The 22738-nt window shown below is 45.3% G+C and overlaps 1 protein-coding gene across 10 annotated transcripts in view; it reads right to left on the reverse strand.

Moving 5' to 3' along the window:
- The window catches only part of EBF1 (EBF transcription factor 1), a gene marked incomplete at both ends in the record, with an annotated part of 282086 nt that overhangs the window by 246150 nt on the left and 13198 nt on the right, over window positions 1–22738 (reverse strand). For 9 of the 10 annotated variants that reach the window (XM_082324546.1, XM_082324545.1, XM_082324540.1 and 6 more), the window contains one exon: window positions 17216–17284. The exons of the other annotated variant lie outside the window; for it this stretch is intronic. In XM_082324546.1, coding sequence (XP_082180672.1) covers window positions 17216–17284 — 69 coding nt within the window. The remainder of the gene's footprint in view (window positions 1–17215; window positions 17285–22738) is intronic. 10 annotated transcript variants of the gene reach the window in all.

A 22738-nucleotide genomic window follows, 5' to 3' on the forward strand; every position in this document is an offset into this window, starting at 1 on the left:
AACCCAACGTTGCTGGAGAAGGGGCCAAACCATGAACCCCACGAGAGCTCACCACCTGAACAACTCGCCAAAGTAAGAAAGGGCTCCCAGAGCAAGCCCCAGGCCTGCGCCTGGTCCAGGGTGAGGAGAAAAGTGAGGCAAGAACTGCCAAAACTGTGGGCTGGATCCTGCCAGCGCTTCCACAGCATGGGGCCGGCACAGGGAGCGCCAGCGGAGGTGGCCATTCCACTGCTCCTCAAGTCTTTCTGCTGGCCCTTGAGGGCTAAGCAAGCTGAGCTCAGAGCTGAGGTCCGGGCTCTGCTGGCAGATGCCTTCAGGACTCTCAGAGCCAGGGAGATCCCGCCAGGCAGGGAGAGCCACCGCACGATGGTGTTCAGCATCAGAGCCATACTCCATCTACCTCTGTCCCCTCCTTACTACAGCACGGGAGCACCAGATTTAAAAAAAAAAAAAATCAAAGGGAAAACATTAATAAATAATAATCAAGATCGTCTGCAGTTTTAATGATAAGCTATTTAATGAATTATAAAGTACCTATAACTCAAAAGTATGAGACTGTACATTGTCAAAACCGGCATTAAAGTGTATGGAGATAATTAAGCAATAATGACCTCCACAGAGGGCTTTTCCTGGGAATTAATGACCAGTCGGGAGGAGCTGATGGCTCAAGGCACAAGCAAGGGCCATTAACCCCAGCTGGTCATTAATACTCGGGAAATGCCCGGCACCGAGGCCGCTGTTGTGAGTATATGGTAAAATAAAGAGGGAACAATTATTGAATATCTGAATTTGGGGGCTGCTCAGAGAGGTGATCCTAGAATCACAGAATTGTTTTGGTTGGAAAAGACCTTTAAGATCACCAGGTCCAACCATTAACCCAGCACTGCCAAGGCCACCACTAACCCATGTCCCCAGGCACCACATCTCCCCGGCTTTTAAATCCCCCCAGGGATGGGGACTCAGCCCCTGCCCTGGGCAGCCTGGGCCAGGGCCTGACAGCCCTTTGGGGGAAGAAGTTTTTCCTAATACCCAACCCAAACCTGCCCTGGCGCAGCTTGAGGCCGTTCCCTCTCGTCCCATCGCTTGTTCCTGGGGAGCAGAGACCGACCCCCCCGGCTCCAGCCTCCTTTCAGGCCGTTGCAGAGAGCGATGAGGGCTCCCCTCAGCCTCCTCTTCTCCAGGCTGAGCCCCCCCAGCTCCCCCAGCCGCTCCCCCCCAGCCTTGTGCTCCAGCCCCTGCCCCAGCCTCGCTGCCCTTCGTTGCCCTGATGTTTGCAGGTACCCAGGTTCAAGCCCGACCATCAGCCATCCCCGGTACTCCCAGCACCAGCTGCACTCAGGAGCGCACCCCCGACACAAACCCACTCTGGACCCCCAACACAAGCGTTTGGGGGCTCTGCCAGCACAAACAGAGCCCGCAAGACCAAAGAGAGTAAAAGCAAAACATCCTAACAGCAACGCAAAACCAGAGGGTTTGTTTCAACCCATATATCCTCATGCTATTAGCAGCTCCAGAGCCCAAGTCTCAGGCTCATCTAAGCGGCACATCATGTAACGTAAGACACGCTTTTGGGACCGTCAAAACCAAACCCTGCTGCAGCCCTGGGCACTGTTCCAGCCCAAACCTGCAGGCATCTCTCCCCAAACTCGTCGTGACTTCAGGGGGACTTGGAGGAAGAGGAGTGTCACCTTCTGCTGGGGCAAAAGAAAAGCTAATGCAAAGCTGACCCTATATGCTAGAGTTGCATCCTTCCCACCACGCGCGGCATCGCAGCAGCGGGTTGGCACCGGCTCAGAGCCTCGGCCGGGCGCTGGAGACCCTCACCGAGGTGTCAATCATAGAATCGTTAAGGTTGGAAAAGACCCTTAAGATCATCGAGTCCAACCGTTAACCTACCACTGCCAAGTCCACCACTAACCCATGTCAAAGCAGAGCCTGAGGCCAGATCTCTACGCTGCACCCGTCCCTAGGAGGGCATGGAAGGACCTGGGGGGACGGTCCGTTGGGATAAATGCCCCAACACCCCCCATCATAAACAGAGGGAGAGATCAGCGTGAGCTGGTTTGTGGGGTAATGAAACCCAGCTGCCCGCTACTCCCAGCCCCGCGTTTCCACTGATCTTCCCCGTCCCCCTCTCCGAGACCCACCGAGGAACGGGGGTTTCGTACCCCTGAAAGCCCAGAGCTGCCGTTACATTTTCCCCTGGTTGGGGAAGGAGGGGAGGGGGTGTCCGTCCCCCAGCCCCGGCGCACGGGGAGGCGGGAGCACAACGCCCACCCCAGCAGCAATTATCCAACCTCGTTCTAAACAAACCCACGGGGGAGTGAAAGGACTTGGATTTTCCACTCTAGCCCCTCTCGTCATTTATTTACCCCGGTGCTGTATTCTTGCACTGAAAATGCATAAATGTGCTTGGAGGCAACAATCACAGAACATTTTGCCCTGTAGAATCACAGCGTATGTAAATTTTCACCTACACAAACAAATCCATGATGGTTGTAAATATTTCCAAATTATTCTCTGTAGCGATCGGCGCTAATCATGCTGCTCGTGAGAACACAGCAGCGACGTTTGTTGGCAAAATAAAGGATCCCTTTAAGTTTCTTACAGTCTGGAAAGAAACCTAGAGCAGCTCCTCAGTCACAGCATTTCTCTTTAACTGTTTACAATCGATCAGAAGAAAAAAAAATTAAGTATCCCACTGGCAATACGGAGTTTCCAACAATTATAGTTAAAAACAGCTATCGCTTAGCAGAGGAAAATCACTACATAAGGAAAATTAGTGCTTGTTAGTACATGTAATATTCAGAATCACAAGCAGAATAAAAGCAGCAATGCAGAAACTGTTATCAGCAGAGAAAATTATTCAAGTATGCATTTGAGTAATTCTGCATTTTAATTTAACCCTTTGAAACATTAATCAAACCATGGCTAATTATAGGAATTAAGGAATTAAACGATGGAATCTTCTAAAAGATATTATTTAAAAGGCAGTTTATACAATTACTTGTATAGATGTTTGCTTTAAAGAGGGAAACATTTCTACTGTAATGAAAAGGGTCTTAGAAAATTAAATTAACAAGGGGGGACCAGGCTGATATGAAACTAAATTAGCATCAAATGCAAATTACAGGGTACTTAATGGTAGAAACAGGTGCAGAGCAGGTCCCTAAATGAGATAAATGAATAAAACATCCCTCTGCACAAATGTGGAAGCTGACACAAAGTCAATGATATGAATAATTCAGCAGGCTCCGCACTGCTGTTGGGGTCAGCTTTCCTTGACCTTTGAAACAGGAAGTAAAATTCTGTCCAAATTTGAGTGACTGGAAATGCAGCGGTTATTTGTTGGGGGGAAAAAATGGAAAATCCAGATTAAAAACCCCCAAAATACAAACCCACGGTATGCATGTGAGAATGCGTATACATACATACACGATGATAAATTGAAACACTGAATAAATGTATTAGCAGGAGTGGAAAACCTCTCAAATGTTGGAGTCGCGGTGGCTGCAGAATATTTGTTTCAGCCTAAAACTCTAAAACAATGCGTGCGCGTGAGATGTGTGAGCGTACTTAGGTCATGGTATGATCTAAGCATGTTCGCAGCTAAATGGTTTCATCTTTCAAAAAATAATTTAGCTGTGCTAAAGGGGAAATTAATAGAGTCAAAGTCATTATATTTCAGGCATTAAAGAAATCAAATCATACAAAAGTAGCTGTTCAAAGCTGAGCAATCAATCATTTCCTTTGCTATAAACTTTTTTTTAGTAAAGGAACTGGAAGACTTCTTTTCTGGACTTTTTACCTGAGCTACCGATTTAGTCACTATTGCATTCCAAACATTAAAAAGTCACGATTTCAAACGTAAACCACCCTAACAACAGTTTGCAGTGAAACACGGGCTGCGCAAGTGTGCACGAGCGTGCGAGAACCCTTAAAGTAGAATTATATAGACATATCTGTATTTTATACAGGTATTTTAAATGTAAATAAACCATAAACACAAATTCCTGTCTTCCAAAGAATGAACGCTTCCCTCTCTTAAAAAAGACAGAAGTCTGGAGCGTACCTTAAATCCAGTAAAGTATCTCCAAATTTACATCCGTATAACTAAATGAAGAAGATTTCTGTGCCCTTCCCTGTGACAAAATACTCAGCTAAAAGCATAGGTCATATAATTTCTGACTAGGCGTATGGTCCTAATTTCAAATAGGATTTGGCACTAAAACAGATTAATAAGGTATGACAAATAACTAATTTCTCCAAGCTGGAAAGAAAGGAAGAACATCACCCCTGCAGCTTGTCTTCTAGGGCAACAAAAGATGTAAGATAACAGAAGTTATCTCTGCTCTTCCTTTTGTTGTATTAATCTCTTTTTACCTGCTTACCTGTCATCTGCAGAACACGTGTCCGATATAAGGTTATCTCCTATCGGGGGGTTAATTTTATTGTCTATGGTTTAGGCAGGTGAAGCCAGGAATGGCACCTCCGCCGCGATAAAGTTTTGTGAGGAGTTAAAGCAAGCTCTGGCAGCAGCCACCCTGAAGATGCATGCTAATGAGATAAACAAGAATCAGCCCCGATATTGCATAATCCCATGTGGAAAACCAAGCGCCGCTAATTTGGGGGTTGAGTTCACGACTCTGCTCAGCACCGGGTTTGTGTGCGAAGTGGCTCCCTCCAAACGCCAGCGCTGAGAACCCAGCTGGTTCTCATTTCCAAACAACCAGTTTCTCTATCCCCAAGTGCTAAAGAAAATAATCCCAGCAATCCATGACTACACGCTTTCACAGGGACAGCAGTGAGAATTTGATTGTAGAGATAATTAAAGTCATTCCTGAAACTTCCAAGGAAAAGAAGTCAGGGGGAGGAGGGGGGCCAACGGGGACAACGACGCTCGTGTTTAAATTGAACTAAGCAACCGGTTTGGCTTGGAAAAGGGGTGAGGGGGGACGCTACTTTGGGGGAATTTGTTTTCCTGAAAATTCTCTCTCCTGCACTCTAATAGTTACAATATTTGCAAAGAAAATGTAATAGACTGTGGCGAGTAGGAAGATTAGAGTGAGGTTTGGAGCCTGGATGTTCCTAATTTGGCAAGAGCATCCAGAGGGAAATGCTTTTGCATTCTGGTAAACTTGAATAAAATTATGTACAGCCACTTCGATTAGAAGGGTTTAAAGGGAAATGATACCATAAAAGCAATAAAACCAACTGCTATCTGCTTCAAACACTGAAAACATCTTTTTAAAATTAATGTTTCCTGCAGCCCTGCCATGAGTTAGGTCTGAAATAATTTTAATATTAACAACACTCAAGAGCAGGTCAATCTAGAGCCAGTCATGGGACTGGACTAGTCCTCTACATCTTTCCAAAACAGTGGAGTCATTTACACCACTCCAGCTGGTGTAAATCAGCAGGGTGTCCCTGGCATCAGGAGAGCTGCAAGGCTCCGTCCGCACTAAAAAATAATCATAATGATGATGATAAGAAAAAGAAAAAAAAAAAGCCTCGCTCCCAGCAAAGCTAAATTGTACAACCCCCGTGTCACGCGTCTACTCTGACCCTCGTCATCCTGAAATCGGTGTGAAATTCAGCGATGGAGAGAAAGAGTTTAAAGCACTTGTAATCTCCCCGTCTGCACTATCTGCCTTGAGCAGGAAGGAGGGATCCGCTCAATGAGAGCTATTCAGGGCCTCTCAATTAACCTGATTAGTTCAGCACGCTGCTCTCATGAATGACACCTTATCTTGGAAACGAAGGGAAAAAACTTCCTTCCTTCTGGAGATACAGGCGGCCCCTAAAGCCAGAGCGACGGCGCCCATCGGGGCCAGCACCCCATCTCCCCGGGGTGCTGCTTTTGGGGTGGCAGGGCCAGGCAGCCCAGGTGGCCCAAGCAGGGAGGGGGTCCCCCTCTTTCAGAGCCACCCAGGCACATGATGGGATTTTCTGCAGCGGCTAACCCTCCCAGCGCTGCGCGGAGCCCGGCCGCGATGCTGCCTGCAGGTGAGAGGTAGCGCAGCCGAGGGGGCGAACCCCCCGGGGAACGCTGCCTTGTTTAAGCGTGTTGTAGTCTGGAACTTGTTTCATATGTGACAGATTAATGAGCGATAACTGGGTTACCATGGCAAAAAGCATTCCCAAAATTCTCCTTTGTTTCCCCGAGAACAGTCTCCCTCTTTTTTTTTTTTTTGTTTTTTTGTTTTTTTTTTTTAAATCATGCCACTTTACAATAACACAAATATTAAGTAACAGCGTGCTATTCTTTCAAGTGCAGATGGCTGCAAATGTCAACAAGGCTGACTGTTACATACAAACTCCAAGAATTAATCAGGGAAAATAGGTGTCTCAATTACAATTATAATACTGAAAACTCATATTTATGAATGCCCAGCCAACTTTGAAGGCATTTATTAGAAAACCTCCGATGACTTCGAAAGTATTAATGCACTAATGACGCATTAGGGCATGATGTATTAATGTTCTTGTAATTTCTGACAAATTAAGTTACCATTGTCACAGCGGGGCAATCCTTCAGGAAGAAAAAAAGTTCCTCTCTCCTGCCACGCAGTATACAACAGACGATGATTTGTGTACACATAATGGGGTTTAGCGAGAAGTTTTCCTCCTACACCACCATACAGTTTATTCTGTTTTTCAGAATGTCAGAGCTATTATGGAGCTCACTATGCTTTAAAAAAAAAAAAAAAAGATGGTAGATGTAGCTTAGGGATTGTCTTACCTAAACAACTCTTTAGGGGAGAGGCTCTCTCACCGTGCCGCTGTCCATCCCTCACCCAGCAGCGCTCGAAGCCCGGCAGCCCAGCGGAGCCCAGGGACTGCTGGAGCCCAGTAACATCAGACCATGGTGCCAACGGGAAACCAAGACCCAGAGATAACAAAAACCCCAAGGTTTACAGAGCTGCTTTTAGCACATAAACCCCAGCTTGAGAAACAAATTCTGCCCTAGACCCCAGAGGAGTCCAGAATTGCACAGGGCACTCCTTTGTAATGCAGCGGGACTCCCTCGTTTTTCTTTAAAAAGGGCCAAATCCTGCTCCTAGCGGTGGGGCAGCTATCACAAAACATGTGCAGGTCCTTTCCTTCTCCTGCCTGCATAACCCCCAGCAAGACGTGCCCTGGGGCGTGCTCCCGCCTGCGGCTGAATCCCGGCTCGTGCGGGACTGTGCAAGCGATGCAGAGGCACACGGCGCAGGCTGGAGGAGATGCCACCATCAGATCATAATAGCTCTGAGTGCGGCTAATTTTCTTCTTCTTTTAGAGCAAAGAACTTTCTAATGAATACAGAATACATTTCTCCTCTTCTTGTGTCGTCCTTCTACAGAATCTGAACTAGGTAAAGTGGTTTTTAACATCCACTTATCAAAGTGACTTAACATCTGGGAAGTCAGCCAATGGTTATGTAGTGACGCAGATGCCAAAAAATCCAACTGAAAGATTATATTCGGGGAGATTACAGAGAAGACCTGACTCAACTGGGTGGAAGCGGATGGTTATCCTGGTCAGGAAAGCCTGAGAGTCTCCCTGCAAAATCATGGAGCAAATTAAGGAAAACAATTATGTTTTAAACAGCTTCCTTTTAACCCACTGTAGACACTGGCCGTACCCTGTATCAATAACTTTTTCCAAAGGCAAATTTTGGAATCAACAGATGAACAGTTTGGCAAAGTCCAGAAGATGAACAGAAAATGATTTTCTGTCTCTGACAGTCATCGAGACAACACTAACAAGAGGAAGATCCTTTCTTTATTGCTAGACGCTCACAGTGGGATATCAGTTCCTCCTAACATTTACTTTATATAAAATTTATCCTTTCCAGGGTCACAATCATGTCACTTGGGGATGTCTTTTTTTTTTTTTTTTTTTTAATTAATCCTTGAAAAAATGACCTAAACATTCAGCTAATTGAAAGATGCGATTAGCTGAAACAGTTTGCAACTCTGATTAGAAAGTCAAGGTGAGAGGAGAGCTGAGAAAATCCAAGCGTACAGCAAGCCTTTAGGACCCGGCACTATGTCATTGTAGCATCGCCTTTTTTTTTTAACCCCATTTTTCATCTCTTTCTAGCCCGGCGTGGCACTGGAAGAGTTAAAGAAAACAATAAAAGAACAACTGAGTGTACAGGGTAGGATTTACTGGCATTTACTTTTAATCTATGGTCCTTTGCTCTGTGGCTTATCAGCCCTATGTCAGCCCTTTTTCCTCCTTTATATTTCATGAGGGGACCCACATGCTGGTACTGAGAGACAGAGCCCAAGTGTCTGTAAGCTTTTTGTCAGGTAAAAAGAGAAGAAAAAGGAAAGGAACAAGAGGAAAAGCAAAGCTAAGAGGCATCTATTAGATGTCACTAGGCTTTTGTATTCATGTCAATGATTCAGGATTAGAGTATTTGAAATAATCTTATTGAGAGAACTCAAAAGCCCCACAGAGGGAAAGCCTGCTCGGTAGCATATGGCAGAGCAGCGGACAATATCTTATTAAGGATGTGTTAGCTAACACCATTACTTTTTATATTACATTACTGAACTATTGTGCCTCAGCCGGTTAGCGAGATGGCATAGTTGTGGAATGCCATTTTGGACGTTACTGCGTTGTAACAAAACCGGAGAGATTTGGCCGGGCACCCAGCCCCGGCCCAGCTGGGGGGGCGGCGGTGGCCATGCTGCTCCCTCGCCCCCCCGGACCGCTGGGAAGGGCAACCTGCACTCCACCGGCAACGGGGAAACCCATGTCCCCAAGCGTACTGGTGGCCACTCTGCTCTCGCTGCGTGTGACACCATCCAGCACCCACCCACCTTCCCCACCTCGCTCCCCCCCAAAATTTGGGTCCCTGCCATTCAGCTCTGGTCGGCTCACGGCTGCAGGGAAAAACAGGGGTATAGAGGGTGACTCCTGCAGTACCGCCAACAAAATATCCCAAGCTATTGCCAAACTCAGCTTCTTGTCAGATGAAGGGAATTTAATTTTGTTATAGTGAATACTGTTAGTCTAAAAATCTCTCTTTGCTCTTGGACAAAAGCTTGTAATTGGAGAAATAGCTCTTTTTAAAGTTATCTTCATCTGCCTACACCTTTAGAGGCAGCAAGAAACCAAAGACAAAACAGTACTGTTCATAGCATTTCAATGATTGCCATGAAAGGCTCTATATCTGGGTCACCTTACTACTGTCCAGTATATAATTTCAGTGACTTGAAATAAAGCCTTTTAATAACTAATTTCATATAATTCATGTATTAACGGCACCAGAAAATTTGTTTTCACATTTCCTATTTCCAAACACTATTTTTAAAAAGTGGGTAGAAAATTATTCGTTCTGCTTTAAAAAAAACTCTAAAATACTGTCCTTAGCAAAAAAAGTAAACACTCATTTGATACAGTAATATATTCTGATCACAAACTACCTATGCAAAGTTGCTAATGTGGCACACTGAGAACTTTGTATGGCTTTTCTGTACTTTTCCAGAACTGTTACAGAAAAAAACCCCGTGATGCTACAGGGAAAGAGAAAAATTCTTACCAGTATTTACCACTACTACTACAGAGCCTTGCTGCTCTCCGAGGACAGCATTAAATCCCTTTCTAGCAAGTTATCTCAGGCGTGATTTACACAAAAACCTACAATTGTTTCTTACTCTCTTTTAACTTTATTAGTTAGATGTTGTATTAAAATTATATACTTCCAGCAAGCAGAAGTGAATTTGAATTTAGCACGGTTATTTTTGTAGATGTGGCCAATTACTTATAAGAATACATTTTGGTGGCTAGAACATGCAAACATTTATGACTACTCACAGGAAGAAAACTACTCATACACCTCAGCTTCTGCAGAATAAGGCTTGGGTTATGTTTTTACCCAATAAACTCTGGGATAGAGGTAAGATACGTTTGTCATGTTCAGAACAATTTTAGCTAATCTGCATTAAAACTGAGGAGGATCTTTGCAAATACATTTTCCTATCGCTCTTATTCATGTGTGCATTCCCACTGCAACAGCAAATGTGGAAATAAATCAGGTGTAAAGATGGGACAGGAAATTTATCCACAGCAGAAACTGTGTGTACAAATGTATGCATATGAGAAAAAGCCAGTATTTTTTCCCAAAAAAAATCCCCAATCTTGAGAAAGAGAAGAACTGGCACTGAGCTGCATGGAGCCGGGGAGCCCGCTGCGCCAAGCGCATCCTCCCTGCTGCAGGACATGCTTTGAAGTAGGAGGTCATATTAAGAAATCGATAGGTATGAATAGCACATTTGAAGTTTTGTGACCAGAAACAAAGGCATGGATCACCCTGCCAGGCCCTGGGCTCCTCTTGGGACCAGCCCGGCGCACTTGGAGCTTTCCTGATGCCCCAGGAGGTCACTGCACAGAGGCAGCCAAACTTTTTAAAGCACCTCGAACCTCGGACGCCCAAATCCTGCCATCTGAGTGGAGCAGCAGGGCAATCCACGAGGTCTCAATTAGACCTCGGGGTGTTCCTCTGCACAAGCAAAACCCATGGGGTCGTCAGGATGGACTTTGAGGAGCTAGACAAGTCAGTGCAGTCTCCTAAAACTGTTAATCCCTGCTGACCAAGACCAAGATTTTCAGAAAGAGCCCAAGGGACTTACCGTCCTACCGGCAGCCATGGCTCTGAAAGCTGTAGACGCAGAGCTGCTCACCCCAGGCTCACCGTCCACCCAAGGCAGAGCAGAGCTATATGGACACGGACATGCTGACCTTGGGTCTCAGGGCAACGGGTCCAGCAAATCCCATGTCTACACTCAAGTCACTTTTCTGGACTGACAGCACAGCTGGCCAAGCCCCAAAGGGCTGTAGGTGAGCACTAAAGATGGTAGTCAAATGCCAAAAGCAATACAGTAAGCTGGTCTTCGGTTTCCCTCATCCCTAGGACATTCACTGCAAGCCTAAATTTTTTATTCTCCATAGAAAAACCTCAATCTCAATTTTTAAACTGCGTCAGGAGAAGCACTTATCTTCAGGATCTACCTACCTAGAGACTACACCGCATCTAGCACAATAAGCCTTCTTTGCGGTAGGAGCCTCTGTTATATCACCATGATATTAAATAGTAATAATCAGGCATAAGATCGCAGCGAAATAAAGCCCAAAACACTAGCTGCAGATTCAAAAGGCATCACTGAGCGAAGCAAGTAACTATTAGAGTAGTGTGAAATGTTTGCAGTGAAACCCAAAACCACATAAAACTTGCCTGGTTTGGGGTTTTATAACAAACTGAAAACTCAGAACAGGTTTGCTGAGAAAATCACAAACCTCCTGAGTGAAGCTGAGACCAAATTAAGGTTTTGCATAATAGTTTTGAGATTATACAAAAATTCTTATACTTGGGGCAGAGGGGAAAGAAATCAACCAACCAGTAAGCAGGAGCTGGTTTGACCCTGACCAGGTTCACTCAACGCCAAGAGCAAAATAAATGAACTTTGAAGCAGTAGTGATATGTGCCAACCCCAATAGGCTGAAACCAAGAGATTTTTGCAAGAACTCTTGCAAAGTTACGCCCAGCTCTAGTGATTTCTTCACCAGAAAGAGGACTGACACCACAGGCATTAGGAGCGCTGGTAGAGGGGCGAGCATGTCTGACTCCCTGTGTGAGAAGCATCTACTGATCGGAGTCTCCCATTTATCTCACAAAGGCACAAAATGCCTTTGGTTGCCTAAGTCATGTGGGAAATGTTTTGGGTAATGCTTCTCAGCTGCATCAATCACAAGCAAATCCTCAAGGATGTGTGTTTCGGTCCCTCCCCTCTCAGAAATGTATGGGTTCACAGGCTCCAGGAGCTTGCACGAAATGCTCAAAGCCAACTTCTGCCCATCTGAACGCCCTGCTAAGAGTCCCTGAGGGTTTAGTCGGCACAGCCTTAAAAGACAGCCCGGAAGACATCTTCATGCGATGCTGGGAGTAGTCCTCTGTCGCCCAGTTTCTGCCCCCCGGACTCCCTCCCTGCTGGATAAATAACTCCCATCTGGCTCTGGAAGGGGCACAGCGATGAGGTGGGCACTTTCTAGTACAAGACTCAAGAGAAGTGCCACATATTCAGGCCCAGGAGCGTTTCTCACCCATGTCTTGACATCTGTCAGAGAGAGCCATGCCTGTCCTCCTGCATGGAAAACCCACCCAAGGGCCCAGGATGGATGGGACCCACAGCCTCCTGCAGCCCTCTCCCCGATGTGGGCAGGGGGGGAGCAGGCCCCCTTCTCCTGATCCCACACAGCCATGTTCAGGTACCGCATATGGCCAGGGGGACCAAGAACTGGGACTCCTGCAAAGGGACCACTGCCAACGCGCCTGGCATCTTCTGCCGCTTTGCCATCACACCAGTGCTACGACAAGCCCGGGTCCCTGTAGTCTGGCTGGGGGATCAGCTGCAGTGCTGATCCCATCCCCTGCAGCAAAGCAATCCTCAGCAGCTCCCTCGCAAGCAAAACGCCCACCTCGTCCTCTTGCCAGCACCTCTTCCGAAGCTGGCCCGCTCTGCCAGCCTGCCCACCTCTCCATCACCCTCCCTCCGGGCATGGAAAGCTACTGCAAAATGCATTAATCGCCCCATCTGCCTAACAAGTGTATTTGTGGGGAGGATGCAGTGAGTGCGACACAGTCCTGTGTGTCATTTTTCCACCTGCCTGGTACTTAGGGTGAAAAGCTGATCAGGCCTGTAAAACACAATCCACTACGTGATGACTTGTAAAGTGGTAAAACGGAGACACTGAAAGTCATTCACGCCTCTTTTCATGTCATTGCACGGTGAAATCCTACCCACAAACATAAAATTTTTCAGGTTAAAGGCTGAAAGATTTCGAAAACATATGTAGGTAAGCTGGCTCCCTCCCTAGCCGCGGCAGCTGGGTGTACCAGGGACGGATAGCAGAGAGCCCCAGTTGAGCATCCCGTACAGCAGGTGTCAAAAGCACACAGGCCTTTCAAACACTTGTAGCAGGTCATGCATTAAAATGTACCTCGGTGTCATCTGATAATAATGCGTAAAAAATATTACAGCCTCCAATCCACGAGTTCCCACCCGTGCTCCATGGACAAGAGCTCTGATTGCACTGGAAATGCATAAGCCACCTCTCCAAAGCCAGAGGGAGCCTCATTCCTCAGAAACCGCATCCGAAGCAGCACGTGAAGAACTTCAATATATTGCCAGACGAAGGCCAGAAGAAACCCTAGTCATCCTCATGCTGACCTGCCACCTAAGGGCACACGGTCTCACCCTAACACAAAGCCTGTTAACTTACACCGCAGCTAAAGTTTACCTATCCAAAAGATAGACGGTCGTGAGATTTCTCAAGTAGGTCTCATCTGTATTGGTAAATCTCCGCAAAGCCGATTTCGGGTCACTGCTATCAGCCTGCTCGAGTACTCCAGGAAGAAGCAAAATTTGGGATGGACCAGCAACTGCCAAACGGGCTGTTTTCAGCCCTTTTTCTATGCAATGTCACAGGCTGGAGGTATATGGTATAGATCCTAAAGGCTGAGATTTTTCTGCCGCTATATTTGGGATTGCAGTGGTTATTCCTATTTTATCAGTCAGTAGGACTCCTGTTTACTGGATGCAGCCATAAAAGGTAAAGAAGCCCCGGCAGGCACGGGTAACGCCATTAAATATCGGTCCCGACAATGGTAAATCGGGTTTAAAAGTTTGGAACAGAATGCCGAGAGTAGAGCCTCTTTCCCGAACCAAGGAATAATATAAAGCCCCACTTTCTCCCCTATGTGACTTTTGTCATTATCATCTTTTCTGATTCTTACAAAGCAAACCTAATTAGGAAGCTCTCTCATTAGTCTTCCAGAAAAATTAGCACAGCTTATGCTAATTACTCCTGTAAAATTTAATAAACTCGTTGAAATGGGAATAGTCTAATGAGGTTTTATTTATTGAACTAAGATAAGTGTAAGGAAAAAGGTTAGGACACCAGGATATCCAGAGTGGTAATAAAACTACAATTTATTCAATTTCTTCACAGGAATTTTATTGCAAACCTTTTAAATTCAAATACGAGTTACAATTTGAAAGTTAAATCAATCTAGAATTTAATTTAATAACAGGAAGTGCTCTGTGTTTTCTTTAAGTGTGATTACAATGCGGCCCTGCCACTGCACTTGTAGGAGGAATCGTGCGTTTGTATTGCGACAATAATACCCCTTTTACAACGAGTTCCTGTTCATCAGAGCTCCATCTCAACACGTGTAACTGGATTAGCGATAAAATATACAGGCTATGCTAAGAAGATGATTCAGACACACACAGGTTTCCAAGAAACTTCCTTGAAACGACTGCTCTATAAGCATAATAGATTTATTTTGTTCTCCAGAGAAAATGTAGATTGCTATATGAGTATAAATTTCTGTAGGTCCCTTTCGCTGCTATATCTGCTAACACTATAATAGAGCAAAGCATAAAGCAATTTTATAAAGGATAAAGTCGTATCTTGTTTCAAACGCAACTACAGACTTTTTTTTAAATCCCACAGTTTGATTAAATAAAAAGATAGGATTTACTTTTCATATATATATCTAGGGTTTGAAAAAGAACATGGCACATGTGACTTTGAAGTTGCCAAACAGCCTTTTCGCCAAGTTCACTCAACCACCACAAAGACGGAGCTCTCCCTATCCCAAGTTTCTCTAGCCTCATCAAAGAGAATTAATCCATCCAAAATAGTATTCCAGCATGTAAGAAGAGGATAGCATTTCCATGTAAGTACATATGTCAAAAATCCCATGGATAGATTCTACGTTAAGTTCTATGTTAGGTCAGAGGCTGTGGATTCGCAGGATTTGATGCAAGAGTTAGATTAAATCCACAGGCAAGACTTTATCAGAGCGTAAGGCATGTGGGAGTGCTTTAGCCCAAATGGTAAATGAATTCTGTAAGCTCACATGCAAATAAAAATAGCTAAATATGGTTTTGCATATCAATTGACATAATAGTTAAAAATTGTGTGCATGGAGAAGTGACAATAGAGTACAACTAAACACATGTTCTGACTTGGGCAGGCGTTTTAACGTTAGAACAATTTTAAAGGACTCGTTGTAAGGTAAAAAGGCTCCATATAGATCACTTCATCCTTTCCAAACCAAAAGGGGAAAAAAAAATGAGTAGGATAAATGTCACAAGAAACATCAGTAAAGCCACTAACTGTATAAAGCACATACTTATTTGGCCTAAATTGTTTGAACTAGCCCCGGCCAAGAAAAGGTTTTAAGTACCCTACTGGGACAGATGCGAAGCGGCAACAATAGAAGCCACACTAATGCAATCCAGGTAACACAATCCTGTTTCAAAAACACGGGGAGGGCTAATTACAGTACTGCTGAGTCAAATTTCTTATACCATTGCAACCCACAGGAACAGGTCAAAATCAAATGTTATTCAAACCACAGTCATATCAACCTTCTGTATCAAAGTCACAATTTAAAACCAAGTGAAGAACTTAAAAGCTTAACCCATTCACAAGCCGAGCGTGATTCAGTACGGGTGGTGAGGTAGGGTTTGTATTATCATCTTTAAATTATGTTTAGCTTGCATTTTTAAAATAATCTTCAGAATTGGTACATTTTGCATCAATTTATGTAAAGACTGATAAATTGATCAGCGCTAGGAAGGTAAATCTGGTTTTTTCATGTAACCGTTTCCCTCATTTTGCAGGAAGCATGTAACAGACAGCAGCCCTGGCTTTCACAATTTAAAATGATTTGCAACTAGCGGTTTTGCATACTAGATAGTTAAACAAAATATTTCTGTAAACCTGCCATTAGCATCTTAACATCTCACTTTCCAGTACAATGAAAAATTCATGTGAATTTTGTAGCTTTCATGTTGCTCAAAATGCCACTCTAACACCATGTTTATAGTGTTCAACTCTGCAGCATGCTTATAAAACACATCTCTATACAGATTTCACTGTGGGGGTTTTTCCCCCCCCCACTTTCCCTGGTACTACCTAATACTCACAGAAGATGAAAACATGCCTAGTTAAAATAGATAGAGATATCCTCTGAGATTTAAACATTCTCAGCATTACTTATTATAGCTAATCAAAACACCTGCTATAAGCTTCCAATATATCCACTTTCCTACCAAATTCAAGCAAGAACTGTAAATCTGGGAGTCTGGATGAGCACAATGCCAGGCAAGGCTCTGCCGTATCCCTGGACCGCTCTCCGCGTGTGGCACCCAGCCCAGCAAACCCTCGTCACGCGTTCACATGAACTCAGACGATAACGCAAGGCCAAGCACCCTATTCTACGCTCCCGCCCCTATACGTATAGGTAATTTCCCTTCAGGGTCCCTCTGTTCACAGATCAGTGGCGGGGTATTGCTTTCCCCAGCTGATGGCAGACACTTTCAGCACTTCATGGCCATTTAACTCTTCTAGAGTAATGCTGCATAATACCCTGGTTATCGCACCTGGCTTTGTACGACGAGTTTGGACAATTAAAATGTAAAAATGACTATTTGGCTACCATTTCGCCTAATTTGCAAGCACAGAAACTACGCGTGGCTCAGAAAACCTAAAATAGATGTATTGTACTACAGTGATTTACTCGGTGATGTCAGATTAGCAATATGGATCTGTTTAAAAACACAATAATTAGGACAGGCAAAAATGAATTAATCAACTGACAATACAGTCAAAATAGTATTCCAACCAAAGAAAATAACAGGAGGAAAAAAACCTTACTTTGCAGATCTTTTTTTTTTAACTGTTTTTATGCATAAATAAAACCCTTAAAATGTAGATGGATTGCATCCCACAGAACTACTGTAGCTAAAAGTGATAATGATTCAGACATTTTTCAAATAAAAGTTAAATATTTATAAGCACCCAACCACATTTCATAAATCACAAACTATTATTATTTTATTCCTGAAGCTTCCCTGGCACGGCATGTGAATTGAGCCACAGAAAGTCAGAAAGAAAAATCTCCTCTTTATGCACATGAATCAGTTACAAGAAGCGGAGCCCTCCAAAGAGCAGGTCACTCCGTTATCCTCCATATGGCCCTTCCGTGGCAATCGCAATTGCAAAGCACAACTAATTCGGTATCAAAAACAAAATTTCATCCGCATATACTCCTAATTCTTCCCCATTAGCAACACAGGGCAGGTGTTTCATTATAATGAGGAGGGGGAGAAGAAAAAAAATGGAAGGAAACAATAGCAGTCCTTACCTGTCAATTATCACTGGATCTGATGGAGTCTCATTTCTGTTGCCACAGCTTTTCTTGTCACAACAGCGGCTACAGAGCAAAAGTGAAAGGATTTAGTGCGACCATTACACTGTAAAATCATCATTACGAACATGGTAGGTTCAAATTGCCGGCTAGAGTTACCGCTCCGGCCCTGCCTGGAAATCAGTCAAATGTAGTGGGTCACATATGGGTTAATTACTATGTTTAACTTCTTGCACAGCTGGTTAGCAACGGAAAATATAAAAAGAGAGGGGTTTTGCCCCTTTCACAAATAATAATTCAAGGATCACCCGAAACAGGGAGACCTGCCTGTTTGTAGCCTCTTTTCCATAGGGTTTAACAGTTGTCCCACATACGCTCGCACACAAAATAAGGGAGCTTTTTCCCCCGCTGAGCCCGGTTTTTACACTCACTTAACGCTTATGTTACACGTCCACAAGATAGTCCTGCTTCTACACAGAGCCGGATTCTCAGCTACCGGGAAACCTCCCCCCGAAATCCGAAAGCTCAATTATTCTCCCTCTGAGAAACACTGTTGTTAATGGGAGAGCCAAAATGCAAGCGCCATCGGCAGCGGCTTTTTTATGCTCGAGCGTGCCTGTTTCCCCAAGTTTTCTGAGCACGTTAATGATCGCTAATGCCATGGAGAGCACAGCTCCGGTGGCTGGTACCCCGCGTCAGGTCAGATACAAAGCAGGCGTGTGAAATATAAGCTCCGTCTCCCAAAGCACTGCTCCATCGCTGACCTTGAGGCTGGGATTCTTTTGAACTAAGGTGGCTCATTGTTTCCTGAGAGAAGTTAAATTGTTGTTTGTGATGATTCCTTGTCAGGGGTTATTGTCCATTAGGAGCCACAAATATATTGCAGGTGAGCTCACAGGCAGTATAGGTGTTTCTGCTCAGGGTGGGAATCCCTCCTGGTGCATCTGGAGCTGTGGCCAGGCGATGCGGGGGCTGCCCACAGGAGCCCTGCTCGCCCCAGCGGCCCGTCTAAACCCACAAGAGCGAGTCACAGCTACGTAGGTGAGCAAAGCCTCAGGCTTTCACCCACCCGCTCACCCCCGGGAGGAAACACCCATCTAGCAAGGAAAGCTCCTATTTGGTGACATCCCTTAACAGAAAATTCCCCACTGAAGTCAAAGCTCCAAGCAATAAAAAAAAAAAAATAAAAATCAAGAAGCTCCTGGTCTTCCCAAGCCCTCCTTGGTCCCCAGGGACCTGCTGGACAAAGCCTGGGCAGCTCCTGTGGGGTGAGGGCTGCAGGGACCCCATCCCATGGTGGCCCCAAGCCACAGGCAGGGAGGACCACCCCGTTCGCTCCCCCTGGCCAGACCTGAGCGCATCTCTCTGGTCAATAAACTTTCTGGTAAACCTCAACCACACGCAACCCAATCTTTGGAAACCACCAAGCTTGTTCCAAATGGCATCCCAGGGACCTGCGCATCGCCTTTATTTCAGCAGCTGGCAGGAATGACCACTGCTCGCACTCCCGCTCAGATGAACTATTTTCTTTTCCCCAGAAGGTGGAAGAACATCAGGGCAGGAAGAAGCCCTCAGAAGTGCCACGCTACATAAATAGCCCTGTTGGGAGTATGACAAAGGTTCTCTTGTGTTGCTGAACAATAGGGTGAATAATATACAGTTACCCACCAAGATTAGCAATAAAGCAACTAACCACACTAAAGATAACAAAAAAAAGGGGGCCTTTTACAAAAACAGCCTGTTTAAACATGGTTTAAAAAAAAAAAAAATTTTGTTTTCAAAGAGAGGAAAATACATAATTCTTTTCACCGCAAAAAGCTTCAAGGCAACTATTCAGGGCTGAAACTTTTCACAGTTAACACATGTGCGGTATCTTCATTTCGGTGGAAGTTACATTGTTTGGGATTGCCAAAAAAAACTGCTTAATTTTACAGCACAATACCACAATTGATCTACCAAAAAATGCAAGAGACTTGGCACCCAGAAAGTATTAAAATTTAGGAAGGAATAAAATATGCTGTAGGTAAATAGTCATGTGGATGTTTGGGGGGCTTTTTTGCCTATAAAAGGACTTGTCATTGGAGTGCAGCTAGAATGTGTGGGGTGAGAAAATTTACCCACAAACAAGGCAATAAAAACTGCTAATCATTTTTAAATGATTAAAATGTAATTAGAAACAGAGTTGGCACAAGTTAAGACAATGCAGTTCTTGTGACTGGAGCAAATCAGGGCTAGTCCTGACATTCTCACAGCAGACTGCAGGGACAGAAATTGCCACACTTACTCAGGCGAGCAAAGGTTCCCAGGCTCCCAGCCCGAGATGGGCAGATACCACCATCCACGCACCGCCAGGCTCAGAGGCCGGCACCTTCCCGGGGTGCTGACCCAGCGGGAGAGGCGGCCACGGGGGCCCGGGGACGGGGATGCCTCGGTCTCGCCGCCCGCCGCGAGCGGGATGGAGTCAGGCGCTGGCCGACGGGGACAACCCGGCTTCGAGAGCGGGGGAATCACCGCGTTGCTCAGCAGGCGGACCCCTCGTTTGGATAGGGCTTCCCAAGAGTGCACCCCAATAATCCCGAGTAATAGTAGACCTCACTCCTTGCACCGCAATTTGAGGGTGATGTGGAAGAGGTGCATGGCTGGCATGTCCCACCATCTGGTGGCTCTGTGGCATGAAAGGAGGCCCCAAATGTTCGTTCATGTTCTAGATAATTATTTCTTAAACCTTAGCTTGCCTTTTGCATTTTTTTCCCCCAACAGCAGAATCCAAGGCTTCGTCTACCCTAGTTTTTCTATGCAGAGAATTAAAACATCATGCAAACCCTGAGTTTGAGACCTGAGAAGTGCTTTTAATTCAACTTGCCTCGAAAGCTTTTGCTTTCAGAGCCTACTTAACACTTGGTAAAAAGTTCCTAAATATTCAGCACCCTTTCTCCTTTCCCTGAAGGAATTTAAAAATTCCCAGGAGCTTCTCCAAGTCACCCAGAAACCTTCCAGCTCCCAGCGAGGCTCTGTGAAAGCGCAGGGAGAGGCTCCGAGTGACGGCTCCTTGCAGCCAGGAGGGCAAGGACTTGTCCTCGCTGTCCCTCCGCGACGCCTGTTCCCAAGTGGGGCGAGGAGCCACAGCTCAGGCACAACAGCATGCTGGCCCACAGAAAAAGCCTGCAAAAATTGCTTCGTTTGGGGGATTGTTTGTTTTTAAAACAAGTAGCCCTTGACAGTGATGACCATTGCCATTACAACCCCCTCCAGGTCCTGCACCCCATGTCTGCCTACCCCAGGTTTCCCCCCCTCCTATTGCCATCCTCGCCATCCCCAGGGCTCGTGCCCAAGCCCCACGCCATCCCCATCCTGCCCCTTCGCAGGCCTCCCCGTCCCCTGGCCACCGCCACTCCCAGCTTTTGTTGCTGCCTTTGTCCTCGCCCCAACCCTCTGGGGACCTGCTGCCCTCCTGCCATCTTGCTCCATATCTTTCTCCTCCTCTTCCCTTCCCTGCGCTGGAGCATCTCTGTCCCGCGCTGCCCGGCCCTGCCAGGGGTGCGCAGGAGATGGCCTCCTCGCCCCGATGTCTGGTACCCCCAAATCCCCCCGTCCCCACCCTGGCGTGGCGGCCAGGAGCATCGCTCGCCAGAGGAGCCCTGCTTTGTGTATCTGCGCGCTCGGGCTTTCTACGGGGACAATGAACAATGAGAAATTACGGGGCGATGGCACGTGGCCAGCGCAAATGCGACTTTCCGATCATTTAGCTGCCAGGCTCTAACAAGTCGTTAGCGAGTCCGTGCGGGAGATTTTGCAGAAGCTCCCAGCGAGGTGGGTTTCATCCCGCAGATGATGCGGCCGGGACAACCCCTGCCCCAAACAGGCTTCTCGCCCCGAAGCGTTGGAGGTATGGGAGCTTCTCATCAAAACAGCTGTAAGATTTTATTTTACACAGACAAAAACCATATTTTACTCCAACCTCATTCTCAGAAATCACTGAACCATTTTAGCTGAAACTTTCCAAAGAAAGTCAGCCTGAGGCTGACACCCTGCAAAGGACATTTCAGCCAGAACAGTTTAAGTTTGGCAAAGCTGTAAGCCACTGAAGGTTTCATAATGGAAATTGTTGAGGCAATATTAACTATAGATGTCCCTCCCCATGCTGGCTACAATACTAATAAATTCCACTGAGGCTGTGAATTCTCCCCAGCTATTAACATTTTCGCCAACAGTGTAGATTTTTATATTTGACAAAACACAATGAAATCCTTTGAAATAAACAGCCACCTGAAGCAAACCTCAGCCCCACTTTCCTACCACAGCCAGGACCCTCCTGTACATTTGAATTCTTTGTCTTATCCATGCCATAGTTGTAGTATACTATAAATACCCAGCTTTGTCACATAAATGCAAAGTTTTATTGTGCAGTTAGCCTTGATAGAAAGCACTGCTGAAAGTTGTTTAGAAATTAAATATCTAAAACAAGCTATTTTAAAATACAGAGCCCTCACTATTTCATGTCTGAAATGAAGAAATTTCATCTTAGGGAGAGCAAGCTGTCTTTCACACCATATGGCTAATGGTAGTGCATAGCAATTAGCTGGGCTGATTAATGGGGAACAGACTCTAATTTTATGCTTATAATTGAGGCTGCATTTGCACCCCTGGTGCAAATTCAGCACATCCCAACTTCCACTTACAACAGGCAAGAAATCAAGAGAAACAGAATGGTGTGGAGAGAGATTTTTTTTTCCCTTCTAGACCCCTAAAGAGCATCAGATTTGCAATTTAAAAGAGTGTTAGCAGCACAATAGATGACAGATTTGTGCAATAGGGTCAAGCGGCCTGGTAAACAAACAGCACCCTCTTACACATGTATAGGCAGAAAAGGAAATGGGTAATATCTAATATGAGCTGTAAGAAATTTGAATATGTCTCCCCCACCCCGTCAGGCACACAGCATTTGCCTACTATGGTCAGACATATTTTTTTTTTGCTACCCCTCCACCTTATGGTTATGAAACACAAAGCAAGGACTAGCGGTAAACAAATAGAAGGAGAAGAATAAAGCTCCCGATCCAGTGAATTTTAAGCACAAAGAAAGTGTAAAGTGCTTTAATAAAGGGAAAGACTGCACATCTTTCCACATCCCCAGGACGGAAATAATTTTGTCTCAGTCAAAGTATATTGAACGGCCGTAAATCTTTGATGCAGGTATTTGGTCTTCTGGTTAAAACTCAGCCCTCTATGTAAAGTTTCAATTTACTTCTTACTCTTTGTGTTTCTAAAGTATTTGCAAGAAACTTAATGCATTAAAGTAGGTGATTCTTACTCTTGCAGGGATGGCTCAGTGAGTGGCAGGCAGATGTAATTCCTACCTCAAAACCTTGCCGTCTAAGAATCAGGAGGACACATCACCCAGGACTAACAGCAGATTCAGACCCTGACGCTGCAGGCACTTGAGCACGTGCTTAATTTTACTCACATGAACAGTCCCACTGTTTTACTGGTCTATTACAGGAGAAAAGTAAAGCACGCATT

This window comes from Platalea leucorodia (assembly GCF_965183815.1).
Source record: "Platalea leucorodia genome assembly, chromosome: 11".
In the NCBI taxonomy this organism is placed as follows: Eukaryota; Metazoa; Chordata; class Aves; order Pelecaniformes; family Threskiornithidae; genus Platalea; species Platalea leucorodia.